The sequence below is a fragment of the Rhopalosiphum maidis genome, chromosome 3 (assembly GCF_003676215.2).
Source record: "Rhopalosiphum maidis isolate BTI-1 chromosome 3, ASM367621v3, whole genome shotgun sequence".
Taxonomy (NCBI): Eukaryota; Metazoa; Arthropoda; class Insecta; order Hemiptera; family Aphididae; genus Rhopalosiphum; species Rhopalosiphum maidis.
Genome location: NC_040879.1, coordinates 22,401,081 through 22,417,622, shown reverse-complemented (window position 1 = coordinate 22,417,622; position 16,542 = coordinate 22,401,081). Strand labels below are relative to the sequence as shown.

The 16,542-nt window shown below is 29.6% G+C and overlaps 2 protein-coding genes across 2 annotated transcripts in view; one reads left to right on the top strand and one right to left on the bottom strand.

Moving 5' to 3' along the window:
- The window catches only part of LOC113556333, a 57,171-nt gene extending 48,922 nt beyond the window's left edge, over window positions 1–8,249 (top strand). Inside the window, exons 3-8 of the mRNA XM_026961206.1 lie at window positions 177–280; window positions 346–503; window positions 2,815–3,045; window positions 3,617–3,764; window positions 5,727–5,871; window positions 7,441–8,249. Coding sequence (XP_026817007.1) covers window positions 177–280; window positions 346–503; window positions 2,815–3,045; window positions 3,617–3,764; window positions 5,727–5,871; window positions 7,441–7,694 — 1,040 coding nt within the window. The 3' untranslated portion in view covers window positions 7,695–8,249. The remainder of the gene's footprint in view (window positions 1–176; window positions 281–345; window positions 504–2,814; window positions 3,046–3,616; window positions 3,765–5,726; window positions 5,872–7,440) is intronic.
- Window positions 8,250–11,813: 3,564 nt separating this feature from the next.
- Window positions 11,814–16,542, bottom strand: LOC113557636. The gene is made up of 2 exons (XM_026963202.1): window positions 15,998–16,542; window positions 11,814–12,411 (listed from the first exon to the last, which is right to left on the bottom strand). Exons 1-2 carry the CDS (start codon window positions 16,449–16,451, stop codon window positions 12,122–12,124), a joined length of 744 nt encoding a protein of 247 aa, XP_026819003.1. The 5' UTR covers window positions 16,452–16,542; the 3' UTR covers window positions 11,814–12,121.

Here is a 16,542-nt window from a genome sequence, read left to right as displayed (position 1 = left end):
TTAAAAAACAAACGTTCTTTAAGAATAAGAAAAAAATTAAAATTTGCCCCGTCTATTGCAGTAATAAGTCGTAGATTTTTTGTAGAAAATGTGAAAATCCAGTGTATTTATATAATATCTATTTTTTACACAATTTTTTAAACTTCATTCTTCAATTATTTTTTTATCATAATCAGAACTTGCTTGCCAACCGGTTTTCGAAAAAAACCTCATTCAGTTCAAACTATCTCTACGAGACGTGTTCAAATGCGGACTGACAAAAGTGACCAATCAAGGAACCGTAAGAGTTTGGAACATTTCTTAAGTTTTTCATAAATTCTGCATGGAAAACTTTTGACTTTTTAGGGTACAGTCACGTACTATCATCAGATAGTCATAGAGAAAGACGGCGGCAACAACTATGAACACAAGTCTTTCGTAAATGTGAAGTGTTGGTTTTCTGGAACTAAAAATCACACAGTGGCCAAGAGGAACGTACTACCCGCTGGATTCCAAGAGCCAGAGTAAGTTTATTATGTGTGCACATGTATAAGTTCAGGGATCGGCTGTAATCTATAAATTATTGACAAATTTGAAAGCACCAGAGATCATATAATTTATGCTAATATTTTATTTATATTAATACTATGATTAATTTTCAAAACATTAATAATTAAATGGAATGTGTAATAATAAATGTAAATACAATCGTTATAGTTCACGGCTTTGATGCAAAACATAGACAATCTTTAGTATTGAAAATTCTTTACCTATCTGGCTATCTACTACGTATTCTAAATTATAGTTTTAATTTCATTAATATTTATTATTAATATAATTGTTACTTAACGAATAATTATTTTATTGAAAATACACTATATGAAGATTTATATAATAATCGTCTTCAAAACGAAGATATTAAAAATAATGTAATATTATATCAACTTTGGTGTTTTTTTCTTTTTTTGTACAGTTAGTTTACGATTACGTCGCCTAAGACTTGAACTAATCCAACCTGAAATTCTACGAATATAATATAATAAACTATTTTTATGCTAATGCTTATAAAAATATAACTTATTACTACGTAAGTTTCAAAACCATTTTCAGTACTGAGGTGTGACAGTTTCAAAATAATTTTCAAAATATTCAGTTGGTAGGATATAACTATATAAAAAGTTTCTACGTCGATGATAACATTAATAATTAATACATTATAAGGCAATACAATTTAAACAATATACTTCGTTGATTTACCACACGATCGCACGTGCCCGCTGACGTGTATAATTTATTTGTTTATATCTATTACTATGTTAATATATAGGTAGTATAGAGTATAAACATTATAGTCATTCGAGCATATTATTGTATTATTCTCGAAGCGTATAATGTGGCTAACTTATGGGCTAGGTAGCTAAGCGAGGAAGTTATTTTTAAAAATTATGAAAAATAGTATTTATATCTTTATTATTTGTAATGATTGACTAATGATGATTTAAAGATAATATTTAATCGCGTGGTAAAAGGTTTAGGTTTTAAAAAATATCATTAATGTTTGATATATATAGAACCAAGGATTTTGATACGGTTATTTGATATGAGTATCTATAACTCACCATACGTCTATCGCTGGACATTGTGGATCGTTAATAATATAATAATAATACATTTATTTATTTTATTATTGTACACATCATATCGAATATGCGGTAAAAATCAAAGTACTTATATTATGTAAGTAATGCTGTATTTACCAATAGGTATAATTACTATAGGTCTATACACTGCAATTCCGGCCATACCGGTTTAATCTTTATTCTCCGGCAATATTCAATTGTAGTACAGTTGTCTACAGCAGCTCGTTTTCGATTTCATCGAGTACATTAATATTATGTATTATTGAACGAAATAAAAAATGAAAGTATGTATTATAATAATATAACCACAACAATTATCCATTGATATAGGATGGTGTTGGGAGAGGGATAATTAATAAATTGTCAATTGAATTTTCAATGTTACATTTTTAAGTAGATGTATCTACTATACCAGATACATAAACAAAATTTGAAAACTTACAAAATATAAGTATAAAAGTAAGTAGTCAAAATGTGTTTTTGGAATTTACTGCCAAAAATCGTTGAAAAAAAAAACGATCTAGTTTCCGACATAGTTATTTAAATAAAACAGGTTATTTATATCTATACCCTAATTAGTAATTACATGCTATTATAGTCCCGTTATTTTAGTATTTTTTTGTAATTACTAAAATATTGTTATGATTTCAAATTTTGAATAGTGTGGTATTTTAAACAATCATTGTTATTACTATCAAAATTCGAAAGCAAATTATAATATATTCTTTTAAGTCTACAAGTTGTCAAATTTAATTCATATCAAAAATCAGACATTGTGTTTAAAATATGTTTTTTTAACTTGTTTCTTGTTTATGGTATTAAAATATATAAAACCTATGCTGTTAAGGAAATTTGAAAAATGATCGCTACTGTTTTATAATAGTTTATACTGCATAGCTATTATTATACTATAGACTATAGAGTATATAGACTAGACTTACATAATATATATTGTATAATATATTTATATATACATATATTATACATTTATATTGGGCACTGGCTGTATAACCTGTAATCTCACAGGGACAAAATTAACTATCATAAAATACGGCGCTTTATCGGGTGTATATCCGATAAAGCGCCGTATTTTATATATATATATCGATTTTAAAAATAACCAGCGAACGATGTTCCTTACAACGAATTCGCCGGATGCCGTGTACAATATATTTAATTATCAACTGCATTACAGGGACTTGGAGATAACTACATCGTTGACAGAAAACGCGCCGGTTCCCATGCTTAAGGTGGGCGTACGACAGGGCGGTAGTATCGTAAACGGCGAACTCAACGTTAACCCGGGCACTCCGTTGCAAATGGAAATATACCTGGACAAAGATAGTGCTCCAATTTATGGGTTGCTAGTGAGCTACATGCAAGTGACAGATACCAAAGCGCAAGAAGAAACTATCATATTCAATGGGTAAATATAGTCATCGATGCGGAAAATACAAATAATAGCGTAAGGTACTTCAAATCCGTTGAACCTCTACATTTTTCATACGAAAAACACTATACGGAGAATATAGTGGTGGTTTTGGAAGACAAACACAAGTTACATGATTTAAAGTAATCGTATCGATAGAAGATCGTTTTTGGTCTTTCATTTTCAAATAGATTCTAAGCTAAATTATTTTTTTTATACCCTGTCAACCTATTAATTTACAAGTAATAGCTAGTTCATATAAACAATTTAATTCTGTTTTGTGCGCTTTAATTATTCGTTTCAAAGTAAAAATATCAAATAATAATTATTTGAAACTTGAAAGTTGCGATATTATAATATTATGCTTTATACCGTCGATAGAAGTTACAAAATATATTCAAGTCCAATAAATGTGATAACTGATAATTGTATCAAATATTACTTAAAAAAAAAATACGTTTTACTTTGTGTACCCGTAATATTTTACAATGTATGAGTGTACCTATGAATACGCCGTCTTCGATCTGAATATTTGTACATAATATACTAATATATATTTTACCCACAGCTGTTCGGTGGATCCATATTTGTTTGAAAACTTTAATACGGTGGACGGCGATTTTTTGACCGCTAAATTCAGGGCGTTCAAGTTCCCCGAGTCAACGTACGTGCAGTTCAAAGGCACCGTTAATGTCTGTTTAGACAAGTGCAGAGGGGTTAGTACCTACATTACACTCCATTAATGTATATTGCGTATACATACTATTATAATTTATAATACAACTACAATATTATATGTAATTATATTATATGACGCGTGTTGTTTTAATGAACACTACAGACAAACGACGATGACTTTAATATTGTGTCTAATGTCTATATATGTTTATACAAAAATAATGATGTGCACGCCACGTTTAACTACCTATTTGTTCAGACGTTAAATTAATACCATTCTAAAATAATAGTTATGTTTTTGTCGTCCATACTTGTGTTATTAAACAAAATTTAATTTAATCATTTAACATAGTTTTGTAAACAAACTTACATTTAAAAATAATAGTAGGTGCTTCATTATTTAAATTTAAAAAAATTTAAAATATATACCTATCTTTATACAGTGCATTACTATACGCATTATAGTATACACATAAATTTCAACGAAATTTGATAAAAAAAAATCAGCAGGTTTCAATAATTTATAACGATAGTTTATAAATTTCATTATTAAAAGTGCTTAAAAATAAATTTAAAGATCCAGAAGATATTTTTATAAGATACAATTTTAAACTAAATGTAATTTTTTTTCACATTTGGCAAAAATATAAATACAAATATTTATAGATGTAACATAACTGAGAGCAACAAGAAATATTCGATAACTATTTATTATTTTACTTGCTAAATACGTTTAGAGCTAAATATTAAAGAGATCGATTCTATTTATACTCGATAAATAAATGATAAGACAGTAGGTAACAAAAAAATGTTTTCTTAGTTATATAATATTTCCGAATTTATTTGTCTGGCGCTGCCCACCCAAGTTTCCGCATTACATCAATGAATGCATACAGCGTCGTAAATACATCTAATGATGATATTTAGGTACTAACTACACAGACATTAATTGAAAAAATATTACGTCCAAAATAAATAATAAATTGTAATATACATTATTCGTAAAATGTTCATTAGAACACTAATGACATTACAGTTTGTTAAACAGATATCTCATTAAAAACGAATCACGATCAACGAAGTGCGAATAAACTGTAAAAAGCGCGTGTGTCATTATACCTTAGTAAGATATACAAATAAAGTTACAACAAATGTAATTTATCAATTTGTATAAGATTTGATCTCGTTAGTATTTAAAAATATATTAGATGTCTACTCTAAATTAGGAAATATTCTTCTATTATTTTATCTCATTATTGTACAATCAAATAAAATTTAAAATATAATAATATACTGTATTATATCTATTACATTTTGACACGTCTAACAGTTTTTATATTTTAGCTTTTAATACCTACTGATACTATTATCTACCGCTATAATAATTCCTAAATTTACTACTGGAATAGCCAATATTCTGAGACTAAATTTGTGTGTTGGACAATTCAGAAGACGACTGACTAAAAATCGATAATTCGTTACACTCAATAATTTCGTCTGTAAAGAAGTAAAACGAGTTTTCTAAAATTGATTTTTAATATTACAAAATATTTAATTAAAAGACTAAAGAAAAAATTAAAATAAGCTTAATACAAAAAAAATCGCTGTTAAAATTGATTAGAAACACGCATACATTTTATATTCTATTTAATCTAAGCCTAGGACTTTGTATTTTTATTATTAAATTGCTTAATACGCAATACGCATTTTATAACCAGTGTAGTCGGTAACAGATAGGCCTATTTTTTCAGGAAAGCATAAATTGTACTACTAATTTAAACTATGCAAATTCTGAGAAAATTTATTTTCAGTTTTCATCCACTACTCAACATCCTAATTAATTATAATATGTAAAAGTTTGTTTTTAAATTGTAAACTCATATGACTTATAAGTCTTAATAATATTATAAGTAGTGTTATAGTGTTTATTAGTAAAAAGATTTTAAGAGTACGCTTTCATGACCTATTTTACCCAGTATTATATAAAACGTTGGTTTTAGGTGGATTGTAGCAACGGTAAAGTGGGCTTCGGAAGGAAGAAGCGAGAAATCAGTGGTATTCCACCTGACCCAAATAAGGTGTTTGAAGTGTCCATGACCACTTTTATCAAAGTAGATTACAAGAGTGAAATGGCCCGAGAAAAAGGTAAAAACAACGTATTTATGTTCATTAACAACGTCAGTAATTCATAGTAGAAAATTGGAGTAGATATTTTATTATTATTTATGAAATACAACACACAAATTTTAAAACGTTTTCAATCAAAAACACATTATTTAATAACAATTAATATATTCTAACATTTATTCACACATTTGGTGTACAGTGAATTATTTTGATTGTTCATGTATACCTAATATCAAATTGTATTTAAAAAATTATATATTTTTTTATTAATTTATTATTATTGTATAAAAATAAATAAAATAAACAATTAGTTTCTTCTACAATAATAAATATAATAATTAAAAATAGAAAAAAAATCTTTCTTTTAATATTTTGAGTTCAAATGATAAAAAAATTAATTTTATCGGCATTACCTACTGTGTAATATCAGAACCGTTATAAATATCAGTTCCTGTTTAACTAGCTCTATCACTGAATAGGGTAGTATTCTTAATGCAAAACATGTACGCATTGAACGACATATTGCCTATACATCACCCCTTAAAAATAACGTGTTTGTAGAAGTTATATATCACTAAAATCACCGCTCAAATAGGGTACGATTACAGCAAATAATAATAAAAAAAAGGGTTGTTAGATAAACGGAGTAAATAATAACGGAGTAGGAAATCGTTCTGCTATACAGTAAGTGTCGAAAAAATAAAATTCAGATTTGGACGCATTGAACTCGAATTCTTCAATAAACTTTGAATAGCAACGTTAAAAAATATCCAAAAAATTTACATTTATGAAGATTTATGAAAATCTAAGTCTAATCTGACATGCATAAAGCGTTAGAAGTGTTTTTAAAATAAATACAATTTCGCGTTACACGAAACTGAAAGTTTATCCTAGAGTTTTCATACGCAAAAAAAACGGTTCCAATGACAAAATATATGGAGTTTGCAATTTGCACCGAATTGAGTATTTATGTATTTGATTATAATAAATAGTCAGTATATCCTCGTTGATGCCGAGACTCAAATAACAATAATATTTTTTCGGGATTTCTAACTATACGCTGTCTCTTAACTGGTAGGCATTACCATCATTAAGTTTGATGTCCGATTCGTTGTAAACCTTTTATTTCTCAGTATTATATCTATATACCTACATTTTTGACAAAAATAGTATATTTATTAAAATATTATTGATAATTTATTAGATAATATGTTTTTCATTTATATTCTCATGATTAGGTAGCTTTTATGTTACAATAATATGAAGGTGTGAATCGATTAGTGAAATGATCGCTCAGAGTCTAAAAACGAAATTGTCTGTTAATAGCTTTTTATGTACTTATATACTATTATACATTTATAGTTTGAAAACTATCGAAAGAATAATACATTCGAATTTTGGTGCAAATCACAATTTACATTTTTTACTAACTGAGATGGGGGCAAATCACCGTATGTTGGTGATAAAAATTGTTTTTGATTTGGTGCATATATTGTCTGTGTCTACAGCTGAAACACATTACTTGCTAATATTGTATTTACGATTTCATGAACATAAAATAAAATTCGTCGTCCGCCCTTTTCGCAGTGAAATTGGAAATCGACACGACCGCGGACGAACGGAACCAGACCAACTCGAACTCGCTGGACGTGAGGCCCAAGGGCGGCGCCCGGAACGCCGACGGAACCGACCACATGCGCGTGGACACCGAGGAAATCCGCGAGGAGCTCAAGTACACGTTGCTGGAGACCAACGCCGGTCACACTGTGGGGCCGCACACCGTGGCCGCGGTGGTCTTGCTGTTGGTGGCCGTCGCGCGCGCGGCGATGATGGACGTCTGAAGCACCATCGTCCCGCCCGTCCGCCCGCCGTCACACAACTAACCGCTCTAACCTTATTAACTTTTCTTTTCTTTTTTTCGTGATTTATATATTTTATTTTATCAATAAAAATTATTATTAGGCATAAAATTATTTATACGTAACATAATATTATATAATATCGCCTGTATCACCGCGTTCAAAACAATAACCGTTTGAAGCCTATTCAATGAACAAAATGTGTGTGTGTGTGTGTGTGTGTGTTCTAACTATACAGTTTATTTCTCGCACCGCTTCGCGAGCTGCGGGCGAGAGTTTGTGAGGTTAAGTTAGGTTAGGTATGTTCTTTAATAAGCTAATTATAAAATATTTTAAATTGTATATATTTTATAGAAACATGTTGTAGCATGCCTGTCATTAATATTTTTCGTTTTAACGTTGTGCACTTCAACCGTGGACTTGCAAAATACAAAATCAAATCACAAATAAAACAACTTACATTTTCTAAAAATAAAAAATGCCCTTCATAAAATTAAAAAAAAATATATAATACACTATTTTTATGTTCCATAATATACAAAAATTAATTAATAAATTTAAGTATTTGAAATATGAATATCAAATTAAGAATATATTTTAATTTTTAATTGGGTGATGAAATTTCAAAAATTGATCCTGAATTCACCAAGTAAAATATAAAAAAAAAGTTTTCATGTATGTAAATATAAAATAAAAACAAACAATTTTCCGAGCTTTAATAAGATGCAAAAAATTCAGATTAAAATCAAGTCAGAAAAATATAAAGTTATAAAAATGTATAATTTAAAATTGTATGGACTCTGATCTATAAATCTGATTATACATTTTAAATGCCATGTCTTTTAGATATAAAAAAAAAAAAATGCTATTATATCCTATCCTTAATGATGAGTTATATAGGTTAAAAATATTATTTTGAATAGACTTTATAAATAATCGGCACAAACGGTCGTTGTTTTGGAATTCAGTTTTTAATCATTCAAATAATGTTTATTTTGCTTTAAAATTGTTTATTATATGATTTGCTCATAAAATAAATTATGTTTTTATAAATTTGTAGACGAACATTAATATATTCATTAACCATCGTTAAACTTCTGTTTTGGTACTATGAATAACGTCTTACATTGTTTATAATTTATTTTAATTAGTACTGAAACTATAACAATTTATTATTAAATTGAACTAGTAATCATATAATATGTCCTTCATAATATTATAGTATATAATATATATTTAACTTGGTTATAATATGATTATTCCCTAAAAGTGTGAATTTTTTCTATGATATATTATTTAATGCAATCTGAACTAAATGTATTTTCATTTTTTAATAACTGTGATAATTGTAGTTGTGTTATTATTAATATTAAAACAAAATAACTATACATTATAATTTATAGAGATAAAAACCTTTTTGTCTAACGCCAATGTATAATATAATAATAGTTGTAATGTGGTCATGATTTTTTCTATTGATAAAATCATTTTTTTTGTAATGTAAACAATTTAATAAATACGATTAATTTTCTAATCTATAATATATTAGTTTAATTAATTAAATATAAAAACAAGGTTTCATACAAAAATCAATATTTATAACTTGGTAACAATTTATTTAGTATTCACCCATTGTTGACATAATAATACTTAACAATTTAAAAATATACATTAATATTTTATAAACAACTACTTATATATGGGCATCGAATTAGTTTTGTCTACCGATTACTATATATTAATATTATGATTTATATGCCAACAAAATCAAGTAGAAATTCATAGTCCATGTAATATTAATGTTTAGGTGTGACTACTTCTTTAAATTTATGTTTAAATTAAATTTTATAAGTTATTATTTTTATAGTTCAGTCGTGAATATTGTACACTGAAACTGTCATATTATTATAATAATTAACGTGTACATATTTGTGATACATCATGGCGTGTCAAGTATTGAATAATTGAATAATCTGTAATAAGTGATATTATAACTGATAAATATAGTTTATGAGTAGTCGATAATAGTTTACACAGTATTGGCTAGTTTCTACTAATACCCACATATTTTATCGCTAAAAACGGTCTAGCTTATTAGGCTCTATCTAAAAATGGAAACAGTTCGATAATCAGCTACCAAACATTACTCCAGATTCCACTATAAATTATCTATTTATACAAACCTTATAATTTCCGCACTATTATTCAAATCTCTCCCAGGGAATCTAATTCGCTGTTTGAAATGCTAATGATGCAAAGACTTACTCAAAAGAGTCATAATTACAATCATGTTGAGTTCCATCACTATGGATGACCTCTCTCCTCACATGTAATTCATACAAATACTTGTATATATTATTATGCTATTATATTTACTTATTTTGCTTCGCTAGGACAGTTTATAGATTTTTCAAAAAAAGTCTCAATATGTCGTTAAAATTACCTAAATCGAAACCCCTTAAAAAGCTAACGTATAGCGTTGTTCACGAAACAGACAAATTGTCTATGATTATACAATATTGTATTCTAGGTATTTATCATTATCGGTTGATCGTGATAGTCGAATAGTTTATTATTGTTAGAAAATGATAGTATAACATGGCAGTCAATTAATTACATGCAACGTACATAAACGTTGTTAATATTCTGTATATATTTCCGGATTTATTAAAAATTTTAAATTGATATTACAATAAAATAAATAAAAATAAAAAGTGTAAAAATTATTATTTTAATTAGTATAGTGAGAGTTGACGTTAATTGTAAGTGAGTATATTTATTATGCTGATTGCCGGGAATCCGAGATACTCTTTTAATTTTCAAACACGGAAACTTAGAAAGGCATTATCGAACTAGACATATACATATTTCGATTTAAATTTTTCGACAAATTTCAGTTAACAACAACAAGATAAGCTAAAAACAATGAAATCAAAACTGAACCAAGAGCAGCCTGTTTTTAAAAATCAAAATAAATTAGGCCAAAATATAACTATATTATTCAGATATTATAATTAACTCTAAAAAATGTAGGTATAAGTTCTGTAATTACATATTTTTACAATAAATATATTTTCCGCCCAGACATACAAGTTTATAATGAATGTATATGATGACCCTTTTTTTCATCAAACATATTTTCCTCTTAAAATCTCCTAGATTTCGATTACCGAAGACTTAGAATATCGAATATAGCTTGCTTGTATGAAAAAGTTGGTGATCCTTGTCATTAGAAGTTAAAATTTTTTGCACATACCTAATTCATTACCAGTAATTTTTAGACTACTTGCTAAATGCAATAGCGGATTGTTAGCCAAATCAAGTTTATGAGTATCTAAGTATATACAATCACTCGAATAAATCCCATGAAATGTTGAAACTATTTACTTACTGGTTTCTAAATAAATGAAATAGTTTTTAACATAATAGAAATATAACTACTGTAATTATCGATCGGCAAAAATGCAAATTTTCTGAATTTGTCATCCAAGTTTTTTCTCCAATGTGAAAAGAATATTATATATTTTATTAGTAAATTGTTTAAAGTAAAATAATTAGTGCCTACTGTACAAAATACAGATAATATAGATATGTTCACAAGTGGTTTTTTTTTACCCTCAAATCAATTATACAGTATTACAATTGTTTTTATACAACACAGATTTAATATCAAATATTGTATATTATATTATTAACACTTGGAGTATTTTATAAATTATAAATTATAAAATATATTTTGTTAGATTAATATAATTACTAGCATTTTCAAATTATCATATTATACGCTCTTTAAAACTCACTACTACATCTTTTAAACTCATTATTGTGAACCGAGGTTAAAATTTTGATTTTGATGCGTCAAAATTTCCAGAAAAATTATCCGTTAAATAATTTATAGGAAAAATGAGAGGTTATCATTTTAAAAACAGAAGTTTGTAATTCTTCGGAATACTCCTTAAATAGTAGAATAATTTGAAATTCAGATTCATGTTTATTTTTTTGAACTAAATAGGTATAAATCACATTTCAAATACAATAAAAATAATTACTAATTTACTAAAACTATTAAAAAAAATTATGAAAATTTATCGTTTACACGAGTAAGATGTTTCGTTATACAAATTATAACAATAATACATAATATAGTCAATTCATGTTTATATGTTAATACATTTATAAACATATTTTATACACTACGGTATTCGAAATGACGAATACATCGTAGGCTCGATTTATTGATAAATAGATAAATAAATAAATAATAAATTAATTAGTGGTGGCAACCACACGTATACAATAATAATAATAATTATTATTAATATGTCATAACTGTATTGGCAGTATCGCGTCCTCGTACATATAGTAGTAAGATTGCGATATTATCAACATAAATTGTCTGCTTCAATCAACTATTGGATTTGGCCCGAATACGCCGCGCGATGGGCGTCGATGCTGCGGCCGTAATGGTGACCGGACGGCGCCGCCTCGACGATATGCTCGTGTCCGCCACTTTGCTGCGGCTGGAACAGTTTCTTGAGCGCGATCAAGCCGGACAGGAGCAATGCGATTTTACTTATCAACAGCGCCTTGCCGGCCATCAGGGCGATGATCTTCAACGCCATCGGGCCCATGACCCCGGCGGCCATCATACCGGCCATCATCATGGCCTGTTGCATGGCCTTGTCCTTCTTCTTGCGACCTGACGGGATACACAAATCATTAGGAATACGTCATGTTAAATTATAATAATATTATTGACGATATAGATGACAGAACGTAACCATGTTAGTTTGATAGCAAATCGATTTTTTTCGAGTACATTAAAAAAACCCAGATTTTAGTGTTTAATGTTCTCTAAAAACCCTGAAATACTCTCAATAATGAAAAAAATGACCTTAGAATTCAAAATTGTTAAAAATTAAAAATTAAATACCTCATGTTCTTATTAAAAAAATACATAAAACGATCGCTCATAAGACTGTATTTTGGAGGTAAGACGGCGGTATAAATTATGTTAATGTCAAAAATAAGCAGTGTTTGAAATATATTTTGCATGACAAATTAGTTGTTTTCAATTTTCTGTACTCATTTTATCAAGTATTAAACATTCGATTTTTAGATGTCGTTGAAAATAATACTAAATATGTACTTCGGGCAACTAGAACAAGACACAAACTGAAAAATAATATGTCCGACAGCACCCAAAAACATTTGCAACATAAAACAGTCGATACCGTGAATTTGTGTGTCGTGACAACCAGGGTCCCATGCAGACTAGCGCGCGTAAACCGTTCGAGTAGGTAGCAACCGACAACGCATTGTGTAGTTGTAGTATACTACACAAATACATTACGTATTATTGAGGCTGTTGAAAGCGAACCATTTTTAAGGGGTCGTATTTAGACAACATTCGATTTCCATCGTGATTTATGTGTAACTGTGTGGGTTGTGACTGATCATTAGTGTACGTGAGTTCCCCGAACGATTTATGTAATTATTAAAGATAAATTATGCGCAGTCACAAGTCGCTAAAATTTGCGATAAAAAAAGTTTTTACATGAAAATCCCAAAAAGTGAAAGAATATTTCAACAATAAAGTCCGATTTTAATTTTAAAAACATAATAATATTTGAATTCCTATTATTATCTTTTCTAGGTTATGTAGGAAATGGATTTTCGATTTTTGTATTGCTTAATTACTATAGTAACTAATTACATGTATATATATATTTTTTTTCAAAATTCACCTTACCTTAGTGTATTAAAAAAATTGTTTAACCCATTTCCTTTATAACGTAGAAAAGAGAATAAGGAATTCAAATATGCTTTCAAAATCGGACTTTTGTTACTGGGTAAATTTTTCTTTCGCTTATTGCTCTAAATGCACGAAAAACGACCCGTTTTCAACAGCGTTACACGACTACGCTCGTTTTACTTTTTTACCTAAAAAACGCAACACGATTGGACTTCATGAAATATAGATGATAGATACTTTTTAACAATTTTCTTTCTCAATTTTATTGGCTCAGGACTGACAAAAATATTAAATTGTAGGCTAGGTAAAAATTGTTTAATATATGATACATGTATAAAATAACTTAATAAAATTGATTTTTTTTTACAAAAAATAAAAATCACGAATTACAATTATATATTTGTGTAGCCCAAAAATAAGGTCCTGTTAGATTTCTTATTTTTAAATATTATTAATTTTATCAAGTTGGCTTAATATATTTTAGAAAATATTTATTTATTATAAAAAATGTGACGAATATTTAATATTTATTATGCCATATGACATGTATTAATATTTTTAAATAGTGTATTGTATGTACCTACATATCTTAATATAAAACAATTTTTAACTATAGCCAACAATTTAACTTTGTTGTCAATCTTAAGCCTGTACAATTGAGAAGGCAAATTATAAAATGGACATCTATATCTCATGTAGCGCAATCGTACAGTAGTGTGGCACTGATATTATAAATATTGTTTTTAATCGAAATATATGGAAAACCTAATCCGAATCCCCGGTATAATAGGGATAGAAACTTTAAGGAAGAAATTAAGTAGTTTGGGGTGTTTTTTAAGGAAAAACAATCACATATTTTACATAGCCTGAATGCGTCCTAATTCGATAAGTTACCCCGAGTGCACACATTTGATATGTTGTACGTTTTTAAGTTTAACTCCACAACAGTTAAAACCTGTGTTTCTGTAAGTGTTTAAATAGTTTTACACTCGAACTGATAGAATGACGTAGGATTTAGGTTACGAATTAAAACTCAGCTCAGCATAGTATATTGAATGATATGTTAGAAGCACCTATATAATTATAATTATCTTATAAAGTAGTTACAGCTTTTTAAATTGTTTAATTCGAAGTGATGTAGCAATTGACCTACTTAATAATATATATTATAATGAAACGATGTGTTTAATGTTTATGCATACTTAAAACTTTTTTTTTAATTTAATCCAAAAATAATTATGCTGAAAAGTGATTTTAGAACTCAACCAAATAAAAATTTTTTAGAAACTTTTTCTTTATACACTGATTGCTATATGAATAATTTCATACACCGTGACTTAGCGAACCCTCCGCGTCCTTAGGTGACGTTCTATGGTACGAGTTTGCGATACAGAGCGAAACGTAAATAACCGACAATCGTTAATTTATTATGGTTTGAAATCACATACCTACACGATACGACGACTGAGATTATTTTTGAAAGGTTACTTTTCTGTGACGGGACTAGTGATTCGAGAGCAGAGTTTTTTCAAAAGAATATTCTCGGTAACGAGTATAATATACTCGCGCAATTTTTATTTTTCATTTTACCAATTTTAAGTTGACAATAAAGTAAATATATGTATTTTTGTTTTAATAAAAATATGTAGGTAACATTACATGTATGACAGTAAGACTAGAGAGTTTTTACTATGAGTAGTGTCATCAAATAGTATAGCAAATATTTGTTAATAATCATTAAACAATTATTTAGGTATATAAATTTAGAACCCAATGTATTATGACTTAATTATAAATTATTAGTGACTCAATGTAATCCAAATTTGTTTGAAATGTATATGGTTATAGAATAGAATATGTTATGGTGAGCGTTTAACCTATATCCCTTTTTCGAGCCTCTAAAATTAAATATTGAAAATTAGCGAATATTTTTCGTTTTTGAGACGTATGGGACGCGTGTCGGCAGTTGTCTCCGTCTTACAAACATACAAGTTTTTGGTTTAATTTTAATATTGTAAAGCGATTTATAAATATTTTTAAATTGTCGACTATTTCAATTATTGTTTAAAAATGTATTTCGGGACAATTTAAAGAACGGACGGCGTGGAATTCTATAACGTTCTATGATAGGTTTATAGTACTAACGGTGGTTTTTGAGTGTTAAGTTCCGACGAACAATAAATTATTGTCTCCTTCAATAAACACGAAACAATGGCACACCGATTGCACATAAAGTATTATATAAAAACTATTAAACTCGTCTCTTTAGGCTTTTCGTGTTTTAAGAACCGATTGCCAAAATACTTATAGCGGACATTTGTCGTGCCATTTACACGACGGGACCAACTATAAAGTACATTTCGAATGTCGACATAAAGCGCGCGTAAAATATATGATTTTCGAAATGAAGGTAAGCGCCGCGATCGCTGTGGCCAAAAGAATCGCCAAGACGGCGTGGGTTAACCAGCTGAAATATCGCAGCGATACGAGGTAGGTTATCGAGAGTGGTATTCTCAACGAAAAAGCTCACCTTCTTGGCCGGCTCCGTCCAGCACGATGGTCCTGGTCGACATGAGCCTGTCCATGCGGCTGGCCAGCATGTCGTCCAGCAGGGCGTTCTTGGCGTCGGCGTCCGGGGCCGCGTCCAGGGCGGCGCGGTCGGCCCGCTCGGCTTGCGGGTCGACGGGCTGCAGCGACTTGCCGGCCCGGGCGGTCAGCGTCACGCCGTCCGCGACGGCCACGGTGGCCTTGCCGAGGGCCCGGTCCAAGGCCGTCAGCGCTTTGGACTTGAGGCACACGGTGGCGGGCGCGTCGCCGTCGCCGAGGAAACAGTCGTCCAGCACCGACCACAGGACCGCGCCGGCCGCGCCGCCGTCCTCTTGCAGCCGCCGCTGTTGTTGTTGCGACGGTGCCACGGAAGCTGCGGCGATGCCGATAACGGCCGATGCGAACAGCGACAGCGCAAACACGTACGTGGACGACATCGTGACGATAGTATTATCTCTGCGTTTGTGCGGTGGTCGTGGTGATGGCTTTATCGGTTGTCTGCAGGTTGCGGTGGACGCGGCCGTCGTC

Excerpts from the sequence above, each read along its gene's own strand:
- LOC113557636 (XM_026963202.1), bottom strand. The coding sequence starts at position 16,451 with ATGTCGTCCACGTACGTGTTTGCGCTGTCGCTGTTCGCATCGGCCGTT. Across the intron at positions 12,412-15,997 it reads GGACGGAGCCGGCCAAGAAG|GTCGCAAGAAGAAGGACAAG; the intron begins GTGAGCTTTTTC and ends GTATCCCGTCAG.